The 17681-nt window shown below is 40.5% G+C and overlaps 1 protein-coding gene across 4 annotated transcripts in view; it reads right to left on the reverse strand.

The window, feature by feature from the left end:
- col4a5 (collagen, type IV, alpha 5 (Alport syndrome)) overlaps nt 1-17681 on the reverse strand; it is a 91608-nt gene that overhangs the window by 30943 nt on the left and 42984 nt on the right. For all 4 annotated transcript variants that reach the window (XM_038305237.1, XM_038305238.1, XM_038305235.1 and 1 more), the window contains exons 16-25: nt 16276-16320; nt 16127-16180; nt 15978-16019; nt 12135-12225; nt 11377-11664; nt 11010-11099; nt 10447-10517; nt 5166-5357; nt 4914-5082; nt 67-159 (exon numbers count right to left, since the gene is read on the reverse strand). In XM_038305237.1, the coding sequence (XP_038161165.1) occupies nt 67-159; nt 4914-5082; nt 5166-5357; nt 10447-10517; nt 11010-11099; nt 11377-11664; nt 12135-12225; nt 15978-16019; nt 16127-16180; nt 16276-16320 (1135 nt within the window). The remainder of the gene's footprint in view (nt 1-66; nt 160-4913; nt 5083-5165; nt 5358-10446; nt 10518-11009; nt 11100-11376; nt 11665-12134; nt 12226-15977; nt 16020-16126; nt 16181-16275; nt 16321-17681) is intronic.

Raw genomic sequence — 17681 nt, forward strand, 5'->3', positions numbered from 1 at the left:
ATGTGACGTTGCAATTATTTTTGACAGAAAAAGAGAATGTTTTACTTTGCATGTGTGATAGACTACCTGGTGGACCTGGTCGTCCTGGCTCGCCACTCGGTCCAGGGGGTCCTGGCTGACCTTTTACTGTGTTAGGCAAGCCAGGTTCACCTTTGGCACCTACAAATCAATGTAAATGTTAATTCCGGATTGGAGTTTCATCACATTTGCTTCTGTGAAGAGTTGCTTTTACTTCTTTAAAAAGCTACTTTACTGGTTCCCCAACTGTTATGCCATAAGCAATTATATAAATTTTGTAAGTTTTTGGGAGTTGTACCAACTCCCAAGAGCTGCTCCAACTCTTTTCCAAAAACTCCCAAATCTCATTCAAAGGGATGTGATGCTGCTCCTGACTCTACAGGGCATAGAATCCACTATTCACAGATTCCTCATCCTCTTTGATTGGCCTCTCTGTTCCAGAAGAGACGCGTTAGGGAGGACAAAGACAACATGGCTTAAAAAAACTTTATCCCTCAACCCCAGCTCAAGTCAAGTAGTCCTGAAGCCATGTGCAGAACCAGATTGCTGCAAAACAGACATTGACTGTAACATGTCTGTTACAGTCTTCAGAAGTAAATCAGAAAAACAAAGAACAAAGGCCACCTGGCTAGGCCATCCGAACCAAGACCCATCCAGGAATATCACCTGGACTAAGCTTTCCTGAACTTTATAGTTGGCTCACCTTTCCAAAGCAAAGACCAGCAACGGTTATGTTGGGATCCAAGGTTTGCCCTCCAGAGGGCGTTGTGGATCCCATTCTGTAACTTCTGTTTCTGTTTGTATCCCTTCCTGTGAGCTTCTTTTCCTGTGGGGATCCAGAGGTTGCCCACCAGAGGGCGATGTGGATCCTTCTCCTGGGAGCTGGTTCTCAGCGCACAGCTGTTTCCCATCAGCTCTGCTCATTAACCTCTCCCCATATAAGCTGTGTGACAGCTTCACTCGGAGCCGGATCGTAGCCTTGTGTTTCCTAGCCATGTGTTCCCAAGCCATGTAGCATGTCTTAGCCATGTTAGCCGTGTTTTGCCACGCCTTGCCATGTCCGTTACCTGTGCTACTCTGCTTGTCTGAACCAGCGAACCCGTGAGTTTTCAGTTTAGTTTTGATCCCTGAGTTTAAGCTGTTTTCTGTCCTCTCTGCCTTCCAGGGCAGATTACCGGTGTTCTTAAATAAATATTGGACTGATCCTTCCTCTGAGTCTGTGAGTTCTGCATCCTTGGGCTAGCACACCAACCACAAATCATGACAGAACGATCCGGCCAACTGACTAGCCCAGCAGACTCCCAGCACGCTCACCTGGTGAGGCCCGCTCAGCGCCGTCCGCTACCTCCCGGGTGGGAGGCGCTTCGTCGTCACTATGATGAGCTGGTGGCTGCCTTTGCCCCTGAGTTAGCCCCGAGCCGTCTAGAGACCCCTAAGCCTGCTCGGATTCATCCGCCAGCATCAGTCCGGTGGGAGGAGGTGATCCGGAAACGGGAGATGGAGCGGCGCCGACGTAAAGAGGAGTTGGATCGCCAATGGGAAATGAGGTGTCGCCAACGTGATGAGGAGTGGGATCGCTGGAATCGGGAGTATATGGGTAATCTGGAGACCCTTTGGCGTGCTATGCGCTGTTCGCCGCCTTCCTGGCTGGTGGAACCTCAGTTGGAGGTTTCCACAGCTCCTGATGCGAAGCCGCAACGGCCGGCCTCTTCACTTCCTGATTCGGAGCCGCAGTCGGCGTTTTCCTCTGAGCCTCCTCCGGAACCACAATCGGTGGTCACCTCTCCTCCTGATGCGAAAACGCAATGGGCGGCTTCTTCTGTTCTTGACCGGGAGCCGCAATCAGCAGGCTCCTCTGTTCCTGATGTGAAGCCGCAATGGGCGGCCGCTTCTGTTCCTGATCCGGAGCCGCAATCTGCAGCCACCTGGGTTCCTGTGGAGCCACAGTCGGTGGTCTCCCCTGCTCCAGGGGTGGAGCTGCAGTCGGCGGCTTCCCCTGAGCCTCCTCCTGAGCTGCAGTCGATGCTTTCCTCTGAGCCTCCTCCTGAGCTGCAGCCGACGCTTTCCTCTGAGCCTCCTCCTGAGCTGCAGCCGACGCTTTCCTCTGAGCCTCCTCCTGAGCTGCAGTCGACGCTTCCCTCTGAGCTTCCTCCTGAGCCACAGTCGTCGGTTGCTGCTGAGCCTGTTGCTGTGTCGCAGAAGCAGAGACGGCGCCCTACTCGACGCTTCCCGCAGCAGCTGAGTCGGCGTCCACCTCGACGCTCCCCGCAGCAGCTGAGACGGCGTTCCCCTCGTTGTTCCCCGCAGAGGCAGAGACGGCGTCCAACTCGGAGCTTCCTACAGCAGCAGAAACAGCGTCCTCCTCCGCGCTTCCTGCTGCAGCAGAGAAGGCGTCCTCCTCCATGGCCCCTGCAGCTTTTGAGACACCGGCCATACGGCCAGCCACCTGAGACTCTGCCTTGTCCCCGGCCCCACGGCCGGCCACCCGAGACTCTATCCTGCTGCCGGTCCCACGGCAGGCCACCTGAGATTTAGCCCTGCTACCGGCCCCTTGGCCGGTCACCTGAGACTTTCTCTGTCCTCGCCCACCCTAGGTGGGTTGTTTTGAGTTCTGGTACCTGTTGTTTTTTGTGCCTGGCCCTCCGTGCCTATTACCCCCTCTGTTCGCCCTAGGTGGGTTGTTTTGTTTCTGTTTTTTTGTTTTTGGGCGTCTGGTATCCGCCCTTGAGGGGGGGGGTACTGTTGGGATCCAAGGTTTGCCCTCCAGAGGGCGGTGTGGATCCCATTCTGTAGCTTCTGTTTCTGTTTGTATCCCTTCCTGTGAGCTTCTTTTCCTGTGGGGATCCAGAGGTTGCCCACCAGAGGGCGATGTGGATCCTTCTCCTGGGAGCTGGTTCTCAGCGCACAGCTGTTTCCCATCAGCTCTGCTCATTAACCTCTCCCCATATAAGCTGTGTGACAGCTTCACTCGGAGCCGGATCGTAGCCTTGTGTTTCCTAGCCATGTGTTCCCAAGCCATGTAGCATGTCTTAGCCATGTTAGCCGTGTTTTGCCACGCCTTGCCATGTCCGTTACCTGTGCTACTCTGCCTGTCTGAACCAGCGAACCCGTGAGTTTTCAGTTTAGTTTTGATCCCTGAGTTTAAGCTGTTTTCTGTCCTCTCTGCCTTCCAGGGCAGATTACCGGTGTTCTTAAATAAATATTGGACTGATCCTTCCTCTGAGTCTGTGAGTTCTGCATCCTTGGGCTAGCACACCAACCACAAATCATGACAGGTTACAGGTCAGGCACAGTTAGGGAAAATACTTTACAGAAATTCGAACATTTGATGGTGTTTGACAATTTCAAACATTTACTGTTTTATAAGGCAAGCTAAAAACACGCTAGAGGCGACTGCATGGTACCCAATGTATATATGTTTTAAGCTGGCATTTGGAAAGTAAATCACTAATGGAATAAACACATACGTTTGTGTTTGCTGATATGCTCATTACATTTCATTGGCAACATTTAACCATAGACTCCATTTAAATTATGTTCCCTAATGTCTGCAAGCCAAAAGCTCCATTGTTTAACCAGAACTAGCTAAAGAGGCTAGGTGGTCTCTACCTTTACGATTATTATTAGGGCGTATTAGGGCCAGGTTACAGATTTTTTTTTATTTCTTATTGTGAGAATAAAGTCGTAACATTACGAGAATAAAGTCATAACATTACGAGAATAAAGTTGTAATATTACGAAAATGAAGTCATCATACAACAACCCGTTCCAGAAAGAACGCTTCGAGCTCTGACCAGCATATAATGGTCGACTAGCGCCACCAAACAGCAACCTGAGTCCCCTTTGACATACTGCCTAATTTGATGCTGGTGCTAAAAGATTTTCTTATTTGTCAAACCAGAGCCAAATTATAACTTAATGCTTAAGTGAAGAAAGTGCTTCTTGTAGATGTTGTCATAAAATACAACTCGTTTCTCCTAATTTTATGACTTTATTCTCTTAATATTATGACTTTATTCTCTCAATTTTATGACTTAATTCTCATAATTTTACAACTTTATTCTTGTAAAGTTAAGACTTTATTCTCGTAATTTTACGAATTTATATTTCTAACTTTATGACTATTCTCATTGTGACTTTTTTCTCGTAATACTATGACTTTATTCTTGTAAATGTACGACTTTATTCTCAAAAGCTTATGACTTTATACTTATAATTTTACGACTTTATTCTCGTAATGTTAAGACTTTATTCTTGTCATTTTCCAACTTTATTCTCATAATTTTATGGCTATTCTTGTTGCGACTTTATTCTCGTAATGTTACGACTTCTAATACCCCATCGTACTACCTTAACTATTAGCTCATGAACATTTACAAAAGGTTAATTTCTAAATTAGGTAAATTATTTAATAAAACATAATTTCACCCAATAATGTTTTATTAACCTCCTTGAATTTGCACTGTGAATTTGTTTGAGAAAATTCCAATTCCTCTAAACTGTTTACCTTATTTGACCTCGTTCCAAACCTTTCAAAATTTACTTTGGTTCTCAACCACAAAATCTATGCCAAACTGTGATATTATTGTATCACTTTATTATCTTTATGTAACCATTTTCATTCTTCCTTCTTCTTTGTGTATTTAGCAACTTAGTTTATGCTTACTAGCTCAACTTAAATACGTATAGCTGGGAGTCAAATTGTATTTGTTAATAGATTCTTATCTTTTGACTTTATTCTATATTTGTAGAGTTAACTGATCATGATTTGAGCTCAATTCGCACTTTCAATTCACATTGTTTTCCTAACCCAGCCAAGTGGGCGTCCGTTCACAGAGCAACATATAACAGTCTAAAGGATATTTCATTCAATAACATATTAGGCCCCTTCTTGCCTTTTGCTCCATTAGTTCCAGGACTTCCTATGTTGCCTGGAACACCTTTCTCTCCTGGTAGACCTGGAACTCCAAAGCCAGCTTGACCTGGCGGACCTCTGTCTCCTGGGATGCCGGGTGGACCTGTCTCCCCAGGCGGACCTCGTTCTCCTTTTACAAGTAATGAACCCTGTAGGGCACATGTTCAAATAGGAATGTTTTTTCAATGTATTATGTTGGACCTGCTTAATGTAAAGGACAGAAGTCACCCACAGGAGTTCCTTTGGGGCCAGGAGGTCCAGGCTGTCCATCTCGACCCTGCCGACCATCCAGACCAGGCAGCCCCGGGGGTCCAGGGAAACCAGGATCACCTTTCTCTCCTCTTACACCTGTGACTGTGCTGGCTTCTCCCGGATCTCCCTTCTGTCCAGGGAACCCTGGAAGACCTTGAGGACCAGTGTTACCCTACAAAGAATATGAAAGTATAACCTGGTTTACTGACGGACATGGAGAAATGACATTCTGTGTGGCAACGGTGGCTCAGCAGGCAGAAGTTTGTCCTGTTAGCGGTGGATTGATGGTTTGAGTTCCCACTCGCTCTTATAGTCACCGATTATCTGGCTGATCTGCTACAAAAGGTCTGATGTCTGAGAGTAAGGGAGCCTTGTTTCTGTCAGTCTGCTGCAGATGTAGCTATACTGTACTGTAGGTCACCATCTTCAATAGGTGAAAGACTGAAGGTTGTATGAAATACTTTAGGGTGGTTGATCTTAATAAAATATACATAAGCTCAGACTATTTACAGACAGTGAAAATTCAGCTTTATTATTACCAACCCTTATCTTCAAATCATATCCCACTCACAGGTATAGAAGCTAAATAGTATTGCTTTTCAGCAATAGCTAATTTTGTCTTTAGTGAGTAACATTGTCATTCCAAAAATGAACGCTTACCGTCTTCTGTTTTTGCTTTTGGTTACCATCAGATTGCTCTGCTGATGAAAGCATTTTAAAGCTTATTCAAAGATAACTAGGGTAAAAATGAAGCAGAAGTTTCAAATAGTATGGGTTTATAAAGAAATAAAAGGTATCTAAACCCTTCTAGCCCCATGTGAAAAAATAATTTCCCCCTAAACCTAAATATGGTTGTGCCACAACTGACATGAACAACAATCCTTAGCCTTTACCAATAGCTAGTCACAAAATTATGATTATATTGTTGAGAGATTTTGTCTCATTCAGCTAAACTTTTAAATTCGGACATATTGGAGGCTTTTCAACATCTACTACTAGTTCCATACAGTGCAGCAAAAGGTGTAGGTGCTGAGAAAGCAAAGTTGCACTTGACTATTTCACAATATCAACTTTGTTTGATATTTTGAAACATGCTCACCTTTAAAAAATATATATATATATATTTTATTCCTGTTTGGAAAAATAGAATCTTGGGGATCAGAAATTAATCAGCAGGTGAGAGATAAACATGTTGGTTCTTTAAGCAGTGTTTTTTCATGCGATTGTGATATTCTTGCAAACTATCTGTTTAGTTTAGATTTTTCATTTTTGCAAAGGAGGGCAAAAGGTATTGGCAGGGTGGCAATTCTGGATCAAATAAATTAATCCATAAAAAAATATATTATATGTAAATGGGGACAACAAAACCTCAGCAAAAAACTCTTAATCTATTTAGTATGCATTTTATGTTCTGAGAAGCGAAGACAACTTGTAGGTATAGGCCAACGGAGAAAAACAAATAAATAACAAAATGCAGAAGATAAGTTCAGAGAAATAATTTTTTGTAAAATTTAAAGCAATATGTATTGTGCTTGGCATTAACACATCTCATAAATTCATCTAAATGTATGACTTTTATGTTTTTACTATACTAATAATGACTAGATTACTCAAACAATCATCTGCAATGATTGAACAAAAGATATTTTAAAGCTTTAAAGAAGCAAACACATAACCCCAAAACTCTGCAGCACTGCATAAATTTATATTCCCTTCTAACCTGTCTATTTATCTGTTGAGATTTAGAAATTCATCAATGATTAACAGATAGTTATTATATGTTTGATAATCATATATAGACTTCATCTAAACCAATTATAAAAGGTAGGTAACCTTGACATCGGTGGACCTCTTGCCTAACTAGAGGTGAGTATTGGCATGAGTGTTGCGATTCGATATATGTCGCGATACTTGGGTCACGATACAATATTATCACGATATTGCAGTATCACTATATATTGCCATATTTTCCCCAGCTATCAAAATCTAATTATGAGATAAAACAGAAAGTGCTGTATATTTTCATCAGAAAATATTGATTAGGTATTATTATCCATGTTGTTTGGGGTTTTCTTCCACTGTGACTGCCTCAAATACAGATTTAGTGCTGCACGCACAGTTAAAGGGCTCCACAGCGCTTTCTGCCAGAGTGGTGGTGCAGAGGTACCCCTTTTTCCCATCAATGTTTTAAGTAACCATTTTTTTTTTAATCGATACTAAGAAGTGAAAGATCGATATTATATTGGGCAGCCGAATATCACGATATATCGCCAAAACGATTATTTCCCACACCCCTATGCCTAACCCCGATCTGACTAATTTAAATTGCTCTGCCATGTTAGATTAGGTGGGCTGATCAGTGGAGCAGTGGATAGCATGGCTCTATTGCAGCAAGAAGGTTCCGGGTTTGATTCTCGGCCCGGGGTCTTTCTGCATGGAGTTTGCATGTTCTCCCTGTGCATGCAATCTCTCTGGGTACTCCGCTTCTTCCCAGTCTAAAAACATGACTCTTAGGTTAATTGGTTTCTCTAAATTCTCCTTAACAGTGAGTGTGTGAGTTAATGGTTGTTTGTCCTGTTTGTCTCTGTGTTGCCCTGTCATGAACTGGCGACTTGCCTCTCACCCATAGACAGCTGGAGATAGCCATCAGCACCCCTCATGGCCCCACTTGGGATAAGCATGACGGAAAAAGGATGGATGTTAGATTAACCTTAACCCTAACATCAGTGGAGTTAAGACCTAAACCTAGCCTTTATCTTTAATATAATATATCCTCTCATGTTGTATTTATCCTTACTCTAACATTAGTGGGATTAATACCATAACAAATACAATAGTTTAGGTGCAGTGTATCAATGGTTATCAAGCCATTGCCACGGGAAGTGGGGGAGATTTTTTGTAAAAATCTATTAAAAACACTTTGCACAAATTATAATTTTCTTATGCATATTTCTGTAAATACATTTTTGACTTTTTGTATTTTACTTTATGTGTATTTGTATTTTAATTTACAGATTTTGAGGCCTAAACAACACAAGTTCACAGCATTACTTATTTTTCGTCTTACTTCTGACTTCTACTCATTACATTTTCACACAAGTATCTGTACTTTCTATTCCTTACATTTTTAAAACAAACATTACTCGTTACTCTTGGCTTCGGTTTAATGCAGAGGTCACGGATTAGAGGACCGCGGTCCGGTGTTATGCCGAAAAGTGCATCCCTGCTGAGATATGCATCCCCAGTCGTGTAAGCGCGCCTCGCTCTGTACAACTGCGACTATAGATGAGGAAAACTGATAAAAATATGTACAATGGAGCTAATGTTGTTATATTAATGATATAAAAACGTTTAAATATTCCTCTCGTGGGAAAAAAATGTTGGTTATTTGGCAGATTCATTTATAAAAGTAAAGGTGTTATGAACAACATTAAATCCAAAGATTTTGTCAGAGTTACAGCTGATTTATTTTTTTGTACTGTAGTCCCTTGTTAATCACACACAACAATAAACAGTTATAGCCGACGTGATTTTGAAAACTGCAAAGCTTTGTCTTAAGCGGAAAATCAAACGTGCATCTACACAGCACAGCGTTCATAGACCAGTGTGATGCACTCGTGAACTTCAGATAGCTATGGTGCATTCAGAAGCATAGGAAATTTCATACTTACAAGGAAAGAGACTTAAAGGAACAGAACTTAACTCATACAATAATTTATTCATTAAGAAACATTGTGGGCTTTCTTACAACACTGAATGCTCTATAATTGTATTTCTGTTTGTTTTTTATTATGCACATTTGCTAGCTTTTTATTCTAAAAGATCTATAATATTACAGCAGCAAATTATCAAAGTTTTTCAAAAGCCTGTTTAAAAGCTTCAAATGAGGCTTCAGATCATACAGCAACAACTACGCTGTCATTGTTTTACAGGCAGAATTTGCATTTGCTGACCCTTGTCATTTAACTACCGATGGATATACAGGAATACAGTCATACAAGTGTCAAGTCCTCTGAGATAGCACGGGATGCAGTTTTTTGGCAATTTCTATTTATTTATATATTTTTTAATTCAATGTATAACATAAATGCATAAATATATCATTTTATTTCAGTGTTAAATTCTGTTTAAAGTAACAGATCATTAAAAATGTCTCCAGAACTTTACTGGTTGATGATTTTATTTATTCTGACCTCACTGATTTTTAATTGGTTACCCCTAATTTAATGTTTATAAATATTTATCATGTATGCCATTCAATGCAGATCATTGGCGCCATCCACATCTAGTGAAAACTAGTGGAATTGGATGAGTCATATAACGCAAACACTCATTGGTTAGCCAAAGGAAATCATCAGAAGCAGGCAGGTGTTCTTCATGTCTATGCCATGCTATAATGTCGGATTCAGAGAAAGATGTTTAAATGTCTGAAAGTCGGGACACAGGCGACAGCGTATCGGGAGATGGAGAAGGAGACCAACAAGAGACCCTATCTCAAAGAATTTTCAAAATAGTTGAAAAATTGAGTTTTCAATTCATATAGTGGCATCTTGCTGTTTTTTTTTAAAGGTTACTATATACTTTTATACTTTAAGTAGTTTTTGGAGCACATACTTTTTCACTTTTAGTTGAGTAAAGAGGTCAAGTTTATACTTCAACTTTTACCAGAGTGTTTTTAAACTGCAGTATCTATAGTTCTACTTAAGTAACAAATGTGTGTACTTTTGAAACCACTGCTAAAGACAGAAACGAGGAGGAAATATGGCATGGGAAGGCATTTCAGATTAATTTTGGAAAACAACCGCCAGTGAAGAAGAACACTAGTACTGCAACCACAACAACGGAGAGCAGCCGGAGGGAGGAGAGTGTCTGCCCGCCTCTGATGGCAGTTGGACCAGCAGGTCCATTCCCTGCAACTGCTACCTAACCTAGCGTGACTGGATTACACAAGCCCTTCCAGCCAACATCCAGTTTCAAATGTCCTGCACAGCGTTGTGGTAATGATACGTTCTCACGTTCTGTGGCACTGGCTTGGTTTGCTATATGACAGTGGCTGCATTATGTGGAAGAGACTGAGCATAGGTCTTTTGTCCAAAAAAAAACAAAATTCCATGTTCAAAATTACTTTTTTTTGTCCCTGTATCATGGTGTAGTTTATTGTGAAATGTAAGTGATTCAATATCTATTTTTGCAAGATGATTGGGGTAAAATATCTAATGACCATTTGAGTCTAGAAGCAGTGTTTGACAAAAAATACTCACAGGAGATCCAGGAAGGCCCGGTGTTCCTGGAAAACCTCGGTCTCCCTTGATACCTGGTGGACCACCAGGCCCTGATAAAAATTAGGAAAGTAAAACATAAGTTTACACTCTTCCAGAAACACTTACGACTCAGTTATTAAGGTTTTGAATACACCTAAAACAATAAAAGTGACTCAGACCTTTCAATATGGCTGGCTAACCACAACCCCTACAGTTCCGGATCCATAGAGGTGATAGACTAACCCTGCATTAGTTTACATCTTATGGTTGCTCTATAATCACAATTTTACTCTCAAACATACATTGACATAATTTTATTTTAAAATGACTAGATGATTTTATGTATTTATTTCATAATAAATCATATGTGTGCCCCTAATTTTAACTTACAGCTCACTGTTAAAAAAAAAGGAAACAGTTAAATCAATGACTTCAAAAAAACTTAATGTTGAACATGTTAGATGTAGCAGCACAGAGCATTTTAAACAGCTGGAATGCTGATAGGGACGACTGATGATACGAATAAACATATGGAAATGTTCACTAAAACACACAAATGTTACCTAATGGTCCAGGCGGTCCTGGAGGCCCTTGGGGGCCAGGAACACCAATGCCTCCTCCAAAGCAGTTGACACAGGTCTCTCCCTTTTCACCTGAAATATAGTCATTATCCTCAGCATATTCTGTGCATTACTTAAGGACCGCTTCATGATTATATTATTCACTTCTTATTCTTTGACCATAAGTTGTAGAAAAAGTCCTTAAATGTGGCATTTTTAAAGTCTCAAAAATGATTGTGATACACTGAATATTACTTATTTATATATATGTATCACTTACATTACACTTACATAATGCTGTAGAGTTCAAGTCAAGTTTTGGTTCCATTCTCAGAGATACTTTATTGACAAGCAATTTTTACTTCCTTACCTTTCTGGCCCGGCCCTCCGGGGAACCCTGTTTCACCAGGCACTCCAGGAAGTCCAGGCTGCCCAGGAAGGCAATTTTCAATTGGTCTGGGTGATCCAGGAGGTCCGGGGGGCCCTGGTGGACCATCGGCGCCGGGATTTCCTGGACGTCCTGGGGGACCTGGCAAGGCGACAGAAGGAGTGCCTGGGTCTCCCTTCTGACCCTTGCCTCCTGGGAATCCTGGAGATCCAGGAGGACCGCTTCCGCCTAGGCCTGGAATTCCAGGTGCTCCGGCAGGTCCTGGTAAACCTGAAGATGACAAAAGGACCACGCTAATCATCAAAACTCAAGAGAGGGCTTTAAGTTTCCCTATTTTTATTTTGACATGCATTAATGCAATTTTTGTTTTCCAGTTTCTTCAAACATCTGTTGAAAAATGTAAACTTTTAGAGAAGAATTTTCAAATTTTACCATCATATGATTATAAACAACATAGACAAAAGCTTTAGAAGACTATTTTCACTATTGATCAGCCTCTTTGCCATATTTTCTAGTATGATTGTATGAAGTGCCTAGAATCCTCTTTTTGGCAGCAAGGAAATTAGACAAATATGGCTCTTCTCTTTCAAACATATGGTGGCACCTTGACATAAAGTGAAATTTCAGCTACCTAAAGGTTTTATTGTGTGTGTGTGTGTGTAAAAACAGGAAAATTTTCAATTATAAACTAATATATTTACTTTACAAGTTTTGTTTGTATTTGTATGATTTAGGCTTACCCTGTAGTCCTCTTTCGCCTTTAGGTCCAGGACTTCCAGGAAACCCAGGTTCTCCTTTTTGACCAACGCCTCCACCATTTCCATTGAAAACCTAGTGAGAAAAGACAAACAACAAATCTGTTGTAGTCTCCAATAAATTGTCAGCCTCCAATTATTGTCCCTTTACTTTTGTGCAATCATTCAATATCGATATAATATTGCATCAATCGGGTATTTCGATATATGCTTCAGTCTGTAGTTACAGCGTCACTCATTGATGTTCCGAGCTCAGGTGATTCAAGCTGAACAGAAAGAGCCGTAGCACATTGGCTTCGTGAGCAATGGTGTTTAGCGCAGACAGGAAGCCTGTGCTCTGCAGACATAGGCTGTGCTGCTCAGCTGCTACAACATGCTACATTTTAGCTACAAAATGAACACCCATGATAATATGACCAAATGTCCCCATTTTGAATGTCCTGTAACTGACAAAAGCCATCTCCTGTTTCTGACAGGGGACAACAGCTGGTCGCACAATTTAAGTTACATTCATGGGAGAAGAGTTGATAGCACAGTTTAAAGAAAAGGAGAGCACCAGCTTGATATTTCCAAAAGAAAGCTGTCCTATGATATTATGGGATGTCTGAATTGTATAATGTTTTGAGTGAGCTGAATTCTTGTTGAGATGAAGGTTTGGTTCAAACACAAACACTGTTATTAATCCTCATTCTACCCAGGTAAAACATAAAAATAAGGGGCCTTGTCTCCCCAGGGCCCATTGCCGGTTCCACTTAGGGGTAGCTGGCTGCCAGCGTATCCCGCAGACTCATCCCCGCAGCTACTTTAAGAAAAAATTTACTTATCTAGATTTAGATTTTTTGCAGTATGGGAGCTCCGGCATTGCGCGGCTGGGGAATTTCCTGAAGACTCTCCTCTTCCCTTGGTGGGGGTTCGATTTCCTGGGTTGGCCCCTCCTGGGCACCTTTGCTCTGGGGGTCCCTTTGGGCCTTGGTTGCCCGGTGGGGCGGGTCTTTGGCTCTTCACAACCACTATTGAGCATTTTTCCTTTAGATAAACTTTACATGCACAACTGCCCTCTCATAAACAACTACAGGTGCTTGGCTCCAGGTACTTGGAGATTAACTTCCATACAGAAAGCCCATATTCTTATCTTCAGCTATCACAGTACACAGTCAAATTAAAAAATACTACTTATAATTCAGCGATAGTATCAAGGTGTTACTTTATTGTATCTCTTATACTATATCCGTAGGTTGTGCTGTTCTTTTTACATCTCTTTGCAGGTGATGAAGCAGACTGAAGACGTTATAGTCGTCTCCCTTTTATCTCCTATTTCTTTCATCTTTTCATCTTTTTCCTGTTTTTCCTTTCCTGTTCTACTTACATTGCATATAATCTGTATTACTCCCTTCATAACCATAATAAAGCTATTAAATCAAGCGGAACACTATGGAGATAGCCGTACTGCTCCACTTGTGAAAGTAAAATCTGTTGGGCCCTTTCTTGGCATCAAGACAATTATTCTTATTGCCACATTGCCAGACAGGAGATAAAAAAATATATAAATAAATAAATAAGGCTGCAATGTTTTTGGGTTTTGCGAAAGATGGATAGTGGAAAATAATTCAGGTGTCTTCTAACTGATAAAATACTGAGGTTCCTGTAGTGGCAATAAGGGGCTATGATGAGTTACATTATTTTTTTTTTTATTGTGAACCTTTCGTCTTCCAACAAAGAAAAAAACATAAAAATCAAAACACCAGACTTTGTTTTCCAAGTTTGAAGATATTTCGCTTCCCATCCAGGAAGCTTTCTCAATTCAAAAAATGTCTGGAGTAGCGTTGAGTTCCATGCTTATAGAGTGGCCGAAACAAAAGCCTTGTTATGGCTTGGAAAACATGCAAATTGTACTGAAAAAACTGGTCCACCCCTTAGTAATGGAGAGTCATTGAGGTTGTTGTTTGCCTGCAAGACACAATACTGGCCTATGCCTCTAAAAGGGAGGTTGTTAGGGGCATTGTTGTCCTGGCTGACCAGGCAAATTGTTTGGAGCCCCTGCATTGCGATGAGGTTTGTGCTTTGATTTGTTTTAACTTTGTTGGAATGAATATGACCTGGATGAATAAGAATCTTCACCAGCAGGACCTTTAGTCTTTATTTTCAGAGCTTTGAGTTATTAGTTGCTTTGCTAATTCATTGTAGTGATTTGTAAACATCGTCTTTCGGGCTTAGGTATGTTTGTCTTCTTGAATATTTTATTTTTTTTTAGAATTTTTTGTGTTCTTAAATATAATACAGTTAATCACAAACAATGCAGAAGTTGATGACAAAGAAAGTATAATTGGAGGGAGAGATAATCACCTAGTTAAAGGTGCATTTTTTTCAACGATTGTTTGAAAAAGTTTATATTGTAGAAGTTTCATGGACTTGGAATAATAACATTTAAGTTTGTACAGGATTCAGTTGTTGGCTTTCTTGTTATTTTTTCAGAGGCTTTTACACAGTTTGTAAAGATATCTGAATTATATTGTGTCAATCGAAATTAGGAAAAATAAAATGATATAAACTTTGCCGATATTTTCCAGTCCTAAATGTACGAATATAATGTCAGTATTAAGTAGTTCTCTGAGTGTGTGCATTTTTTTTTTTAGGTATTTCAAAGTTTAATTTGTTCTTTTTTCTTCTAACGCTAATCTTAGGTCAAGACCAAAGCCTTTCAGGATTCTTCTTCTAATTTTCATTTTCCTTTTGGTTTTGTAGGTTTTACAACCTATTGTAGCTGCTGTTTGGTTCACTGTTAATTGAGTTTACTGTCATTCCCCTTATTTTCCCCTTTCTATCAAACAACCTCAGCAGTAACTAGTGAATTTCAAAGCCAAAAGGCAGTCATACAAAAGGTAAACTAAAGTGCTTTCTGGGAAATCAGAGGAAAGGCATTAACTCCAGCTAAAATGATAGGAAAACACATCTAACAGTTAAAAAATATATTAAATATACCCTTTAAATACAATTTTGAAACAGGTTAATAGCTAAGAAAAGGTAAAATCACTGGCTTGAGATTATAATGCTCCGAGAGAGCAGTGATGGGCATCTCACGCATTCATCAATCCTCAATAAAAGGGCAAACCAGCATTATGGTAACTCTTTGAACGAATGGTGCAGTATACAACTAAATGCTTCTTCCCTTTGTTTTGCTCTGTTTATAGAAATACAGACCTGTGGGGTCTGTTTGGTTCGCATTATATAAAAAATGTGGCCCAGAAATACATTTTGCCTCCAGACCGTTCAGCACTTTTATGAGCAATAGCGACAATGGCCAAACCAAATCCTTCAAAATATATCTTTTTCACTGTAAACTAATGACCCGCTTTTAGGCAACAAGTGCAACAGCTAAAAAGACAAGGTGAAGCTTTAAGACCTAACAAAGCACTCTTCAAACTTTCAAGCATGGTAGTAGTACCATTATGCTACGTGTTTGTTTTGTCGATTTTGGTAAATATGCATTACACAAATTGATAAAATAATCAAGTCATAGCAGTCTAATTTCTTCAACTTTACCTCAAATCATTTGTTAAAAAGGTTAAGCTTGGTCAAATTTGGGAGTTGCAAACACACATCAAAGCAGAACAGTTGTCCTAATAAACCATTGAAAGGTTACAACAATATTAATGGGGCATTCATGCTCATGATAAGTAGATGTAAAACGTAGCATTAAGCAGGGATCATTGTTTCATACTTCCACTGACTAATTTCCTGTATCAACTCTGATAAATATACAAAATACAAACTAACAGGAAACAAGTTGGTCATGCATTTGGCAATGCAGTATAAACACCAGATACAAACCTGTCCTGGAGGTCCCGGAAATCCTCTATCACCTCTTGGCCCCTGTAAACAAGTAGGGAATTTCATTTAGGTAGCTGCAAACATGACCTATTGAATTGTTAATTAAACTTGGTAATGAACAATGTACAAAATCATAGGCAGAAACTTACTCTCTCTCCATCCCGGCCTGGAATACCTGGAATTCCAGGTTCACCTTTGATCCCCTGATCAAATTGATTGAAAGCCCCAGATTAAAATGACACAGTTTTAAAGAATATGCACTCTTGTAGGTTTCTCTAAAACGTATGCAGTAACTTACAGGGAATCCTGGAGGACCAGGGTCTCCATCTTTGCCGGGTTTTCCCTGTGAAAAAAAACAACAAAAAACATTAGATCTATTTAATAAGAACAGGAGAGAAATCCCTACATTGCAACAAAGATACCTGAACACTTTCTGGAAAATCTTTTTTTCTAATTAAATAGTATGTGTGTAATCAATAGTAATGCGATGACCAGAGCTAGAACCCCCTTTGAAAAGTTCCCTCGCTTGGATAAAGAAAATGAATAACAAGGGTGGCAAACCGATCAAGAAAGTTAAGTGAAAAGGTCTACCAGGCGCTCACCAGCGACATTCACAGGCTGCTATATAAAGTTAACTTGGTCAGCCTGACTGATACGACCTATACAAAGTGTATCAGTCTGGTAAAGAGCTGGTAAGACTGGATTTCAAAAGTGAGACTAACAGCGTCAGCATCATCAGGTTTATACTCCTGTCAAGCTGAGAAAACCAAATTCATCTTTTTAAAAACAAAATGAAAAAAACTGTCTGATCTTGGGATTTCAAAGTTAGAATAATCTCACTTAGGATATAATTAAACCAATTCTCTGTTGCAGTCGCCATACTGCTGTTTTGCAAGCAGAAATGCACTGAGTGATGACTAAGAAGTCCCGTCTCCTGCACTGACTGCCATTAAATCCGGCGAGATCTAGCTGGACAACATTGGTTTACCAGACTGGCGAAGTTAATGTTACGTATAAATGTTCAGTTGCATTAAACATCACATTGCAACAACCCATTTAGACAACTAGATTTGGCAAAAAAAAAAAAAGCTTTAGCAACCCAGACAAACTGACTTAAATGGCATAAATGATGGTTTTGGTCGAAGCATGTGGCGGAGCATTGATCAAGAGGTGGAGCGGAACAGAAGAAATACAGTGGAGCACAGAGCGGATTTCAATTCAAAGGCCAGAGCGAGGAATTTGCTTCCCTCCAGTTCGCTCCGATGTGCTCACAACCTTAATAAAAAATTTTGGATTATAAAATGTGTATAATAACATTTATTTAATTTAAAAATGATTTTTTTCGACAACTAATGATTAAATAGGAAACGCGGGGCAACATGAACGCAGCGGGGTGTTACGTTAACATCCAGTTATACAATACACATGTATCGGTTATAACATTAAAACAAACGCCGTGTGTCCCAGGGCCCTGGCATAACTACATGAAGGAAAAATGTCAGAAAATGCCTTTCCGGAAAATTTGAGCAAGAGTGGAGCGATGTCACCGGAGCAAAAAATTACGGTGAGCACGGAGCGGAATTTGAGCAGAGCGTCCTGGCGCAATTTTGAGCGGCAGAGTAAATGAGCGAACATCCTCCTGAGCAGGGAGCGGGAATTGCATGATGCTCTGGCATTGGTATTGGTGTGAGTATTCTAAAATCT

This window comes from Cyprinodon tularosa, unplaced genomic scaffold (genome assembly GCF_016077235.1).
Source record: "Cyprinodon tularosa strain WSP-4 unplaced genomic scaffold, ASM1607723v1 ctg553, whole genome shotgun sequence".
Taxonomy (NCBI): domain Eukaryota; kingdom Metazoa; phylum Chordata; class Actinopteri; order Cyprinodontiformes; family Cyprinodontidae; genus Cyprinodon; species Cyprinodon tularosa.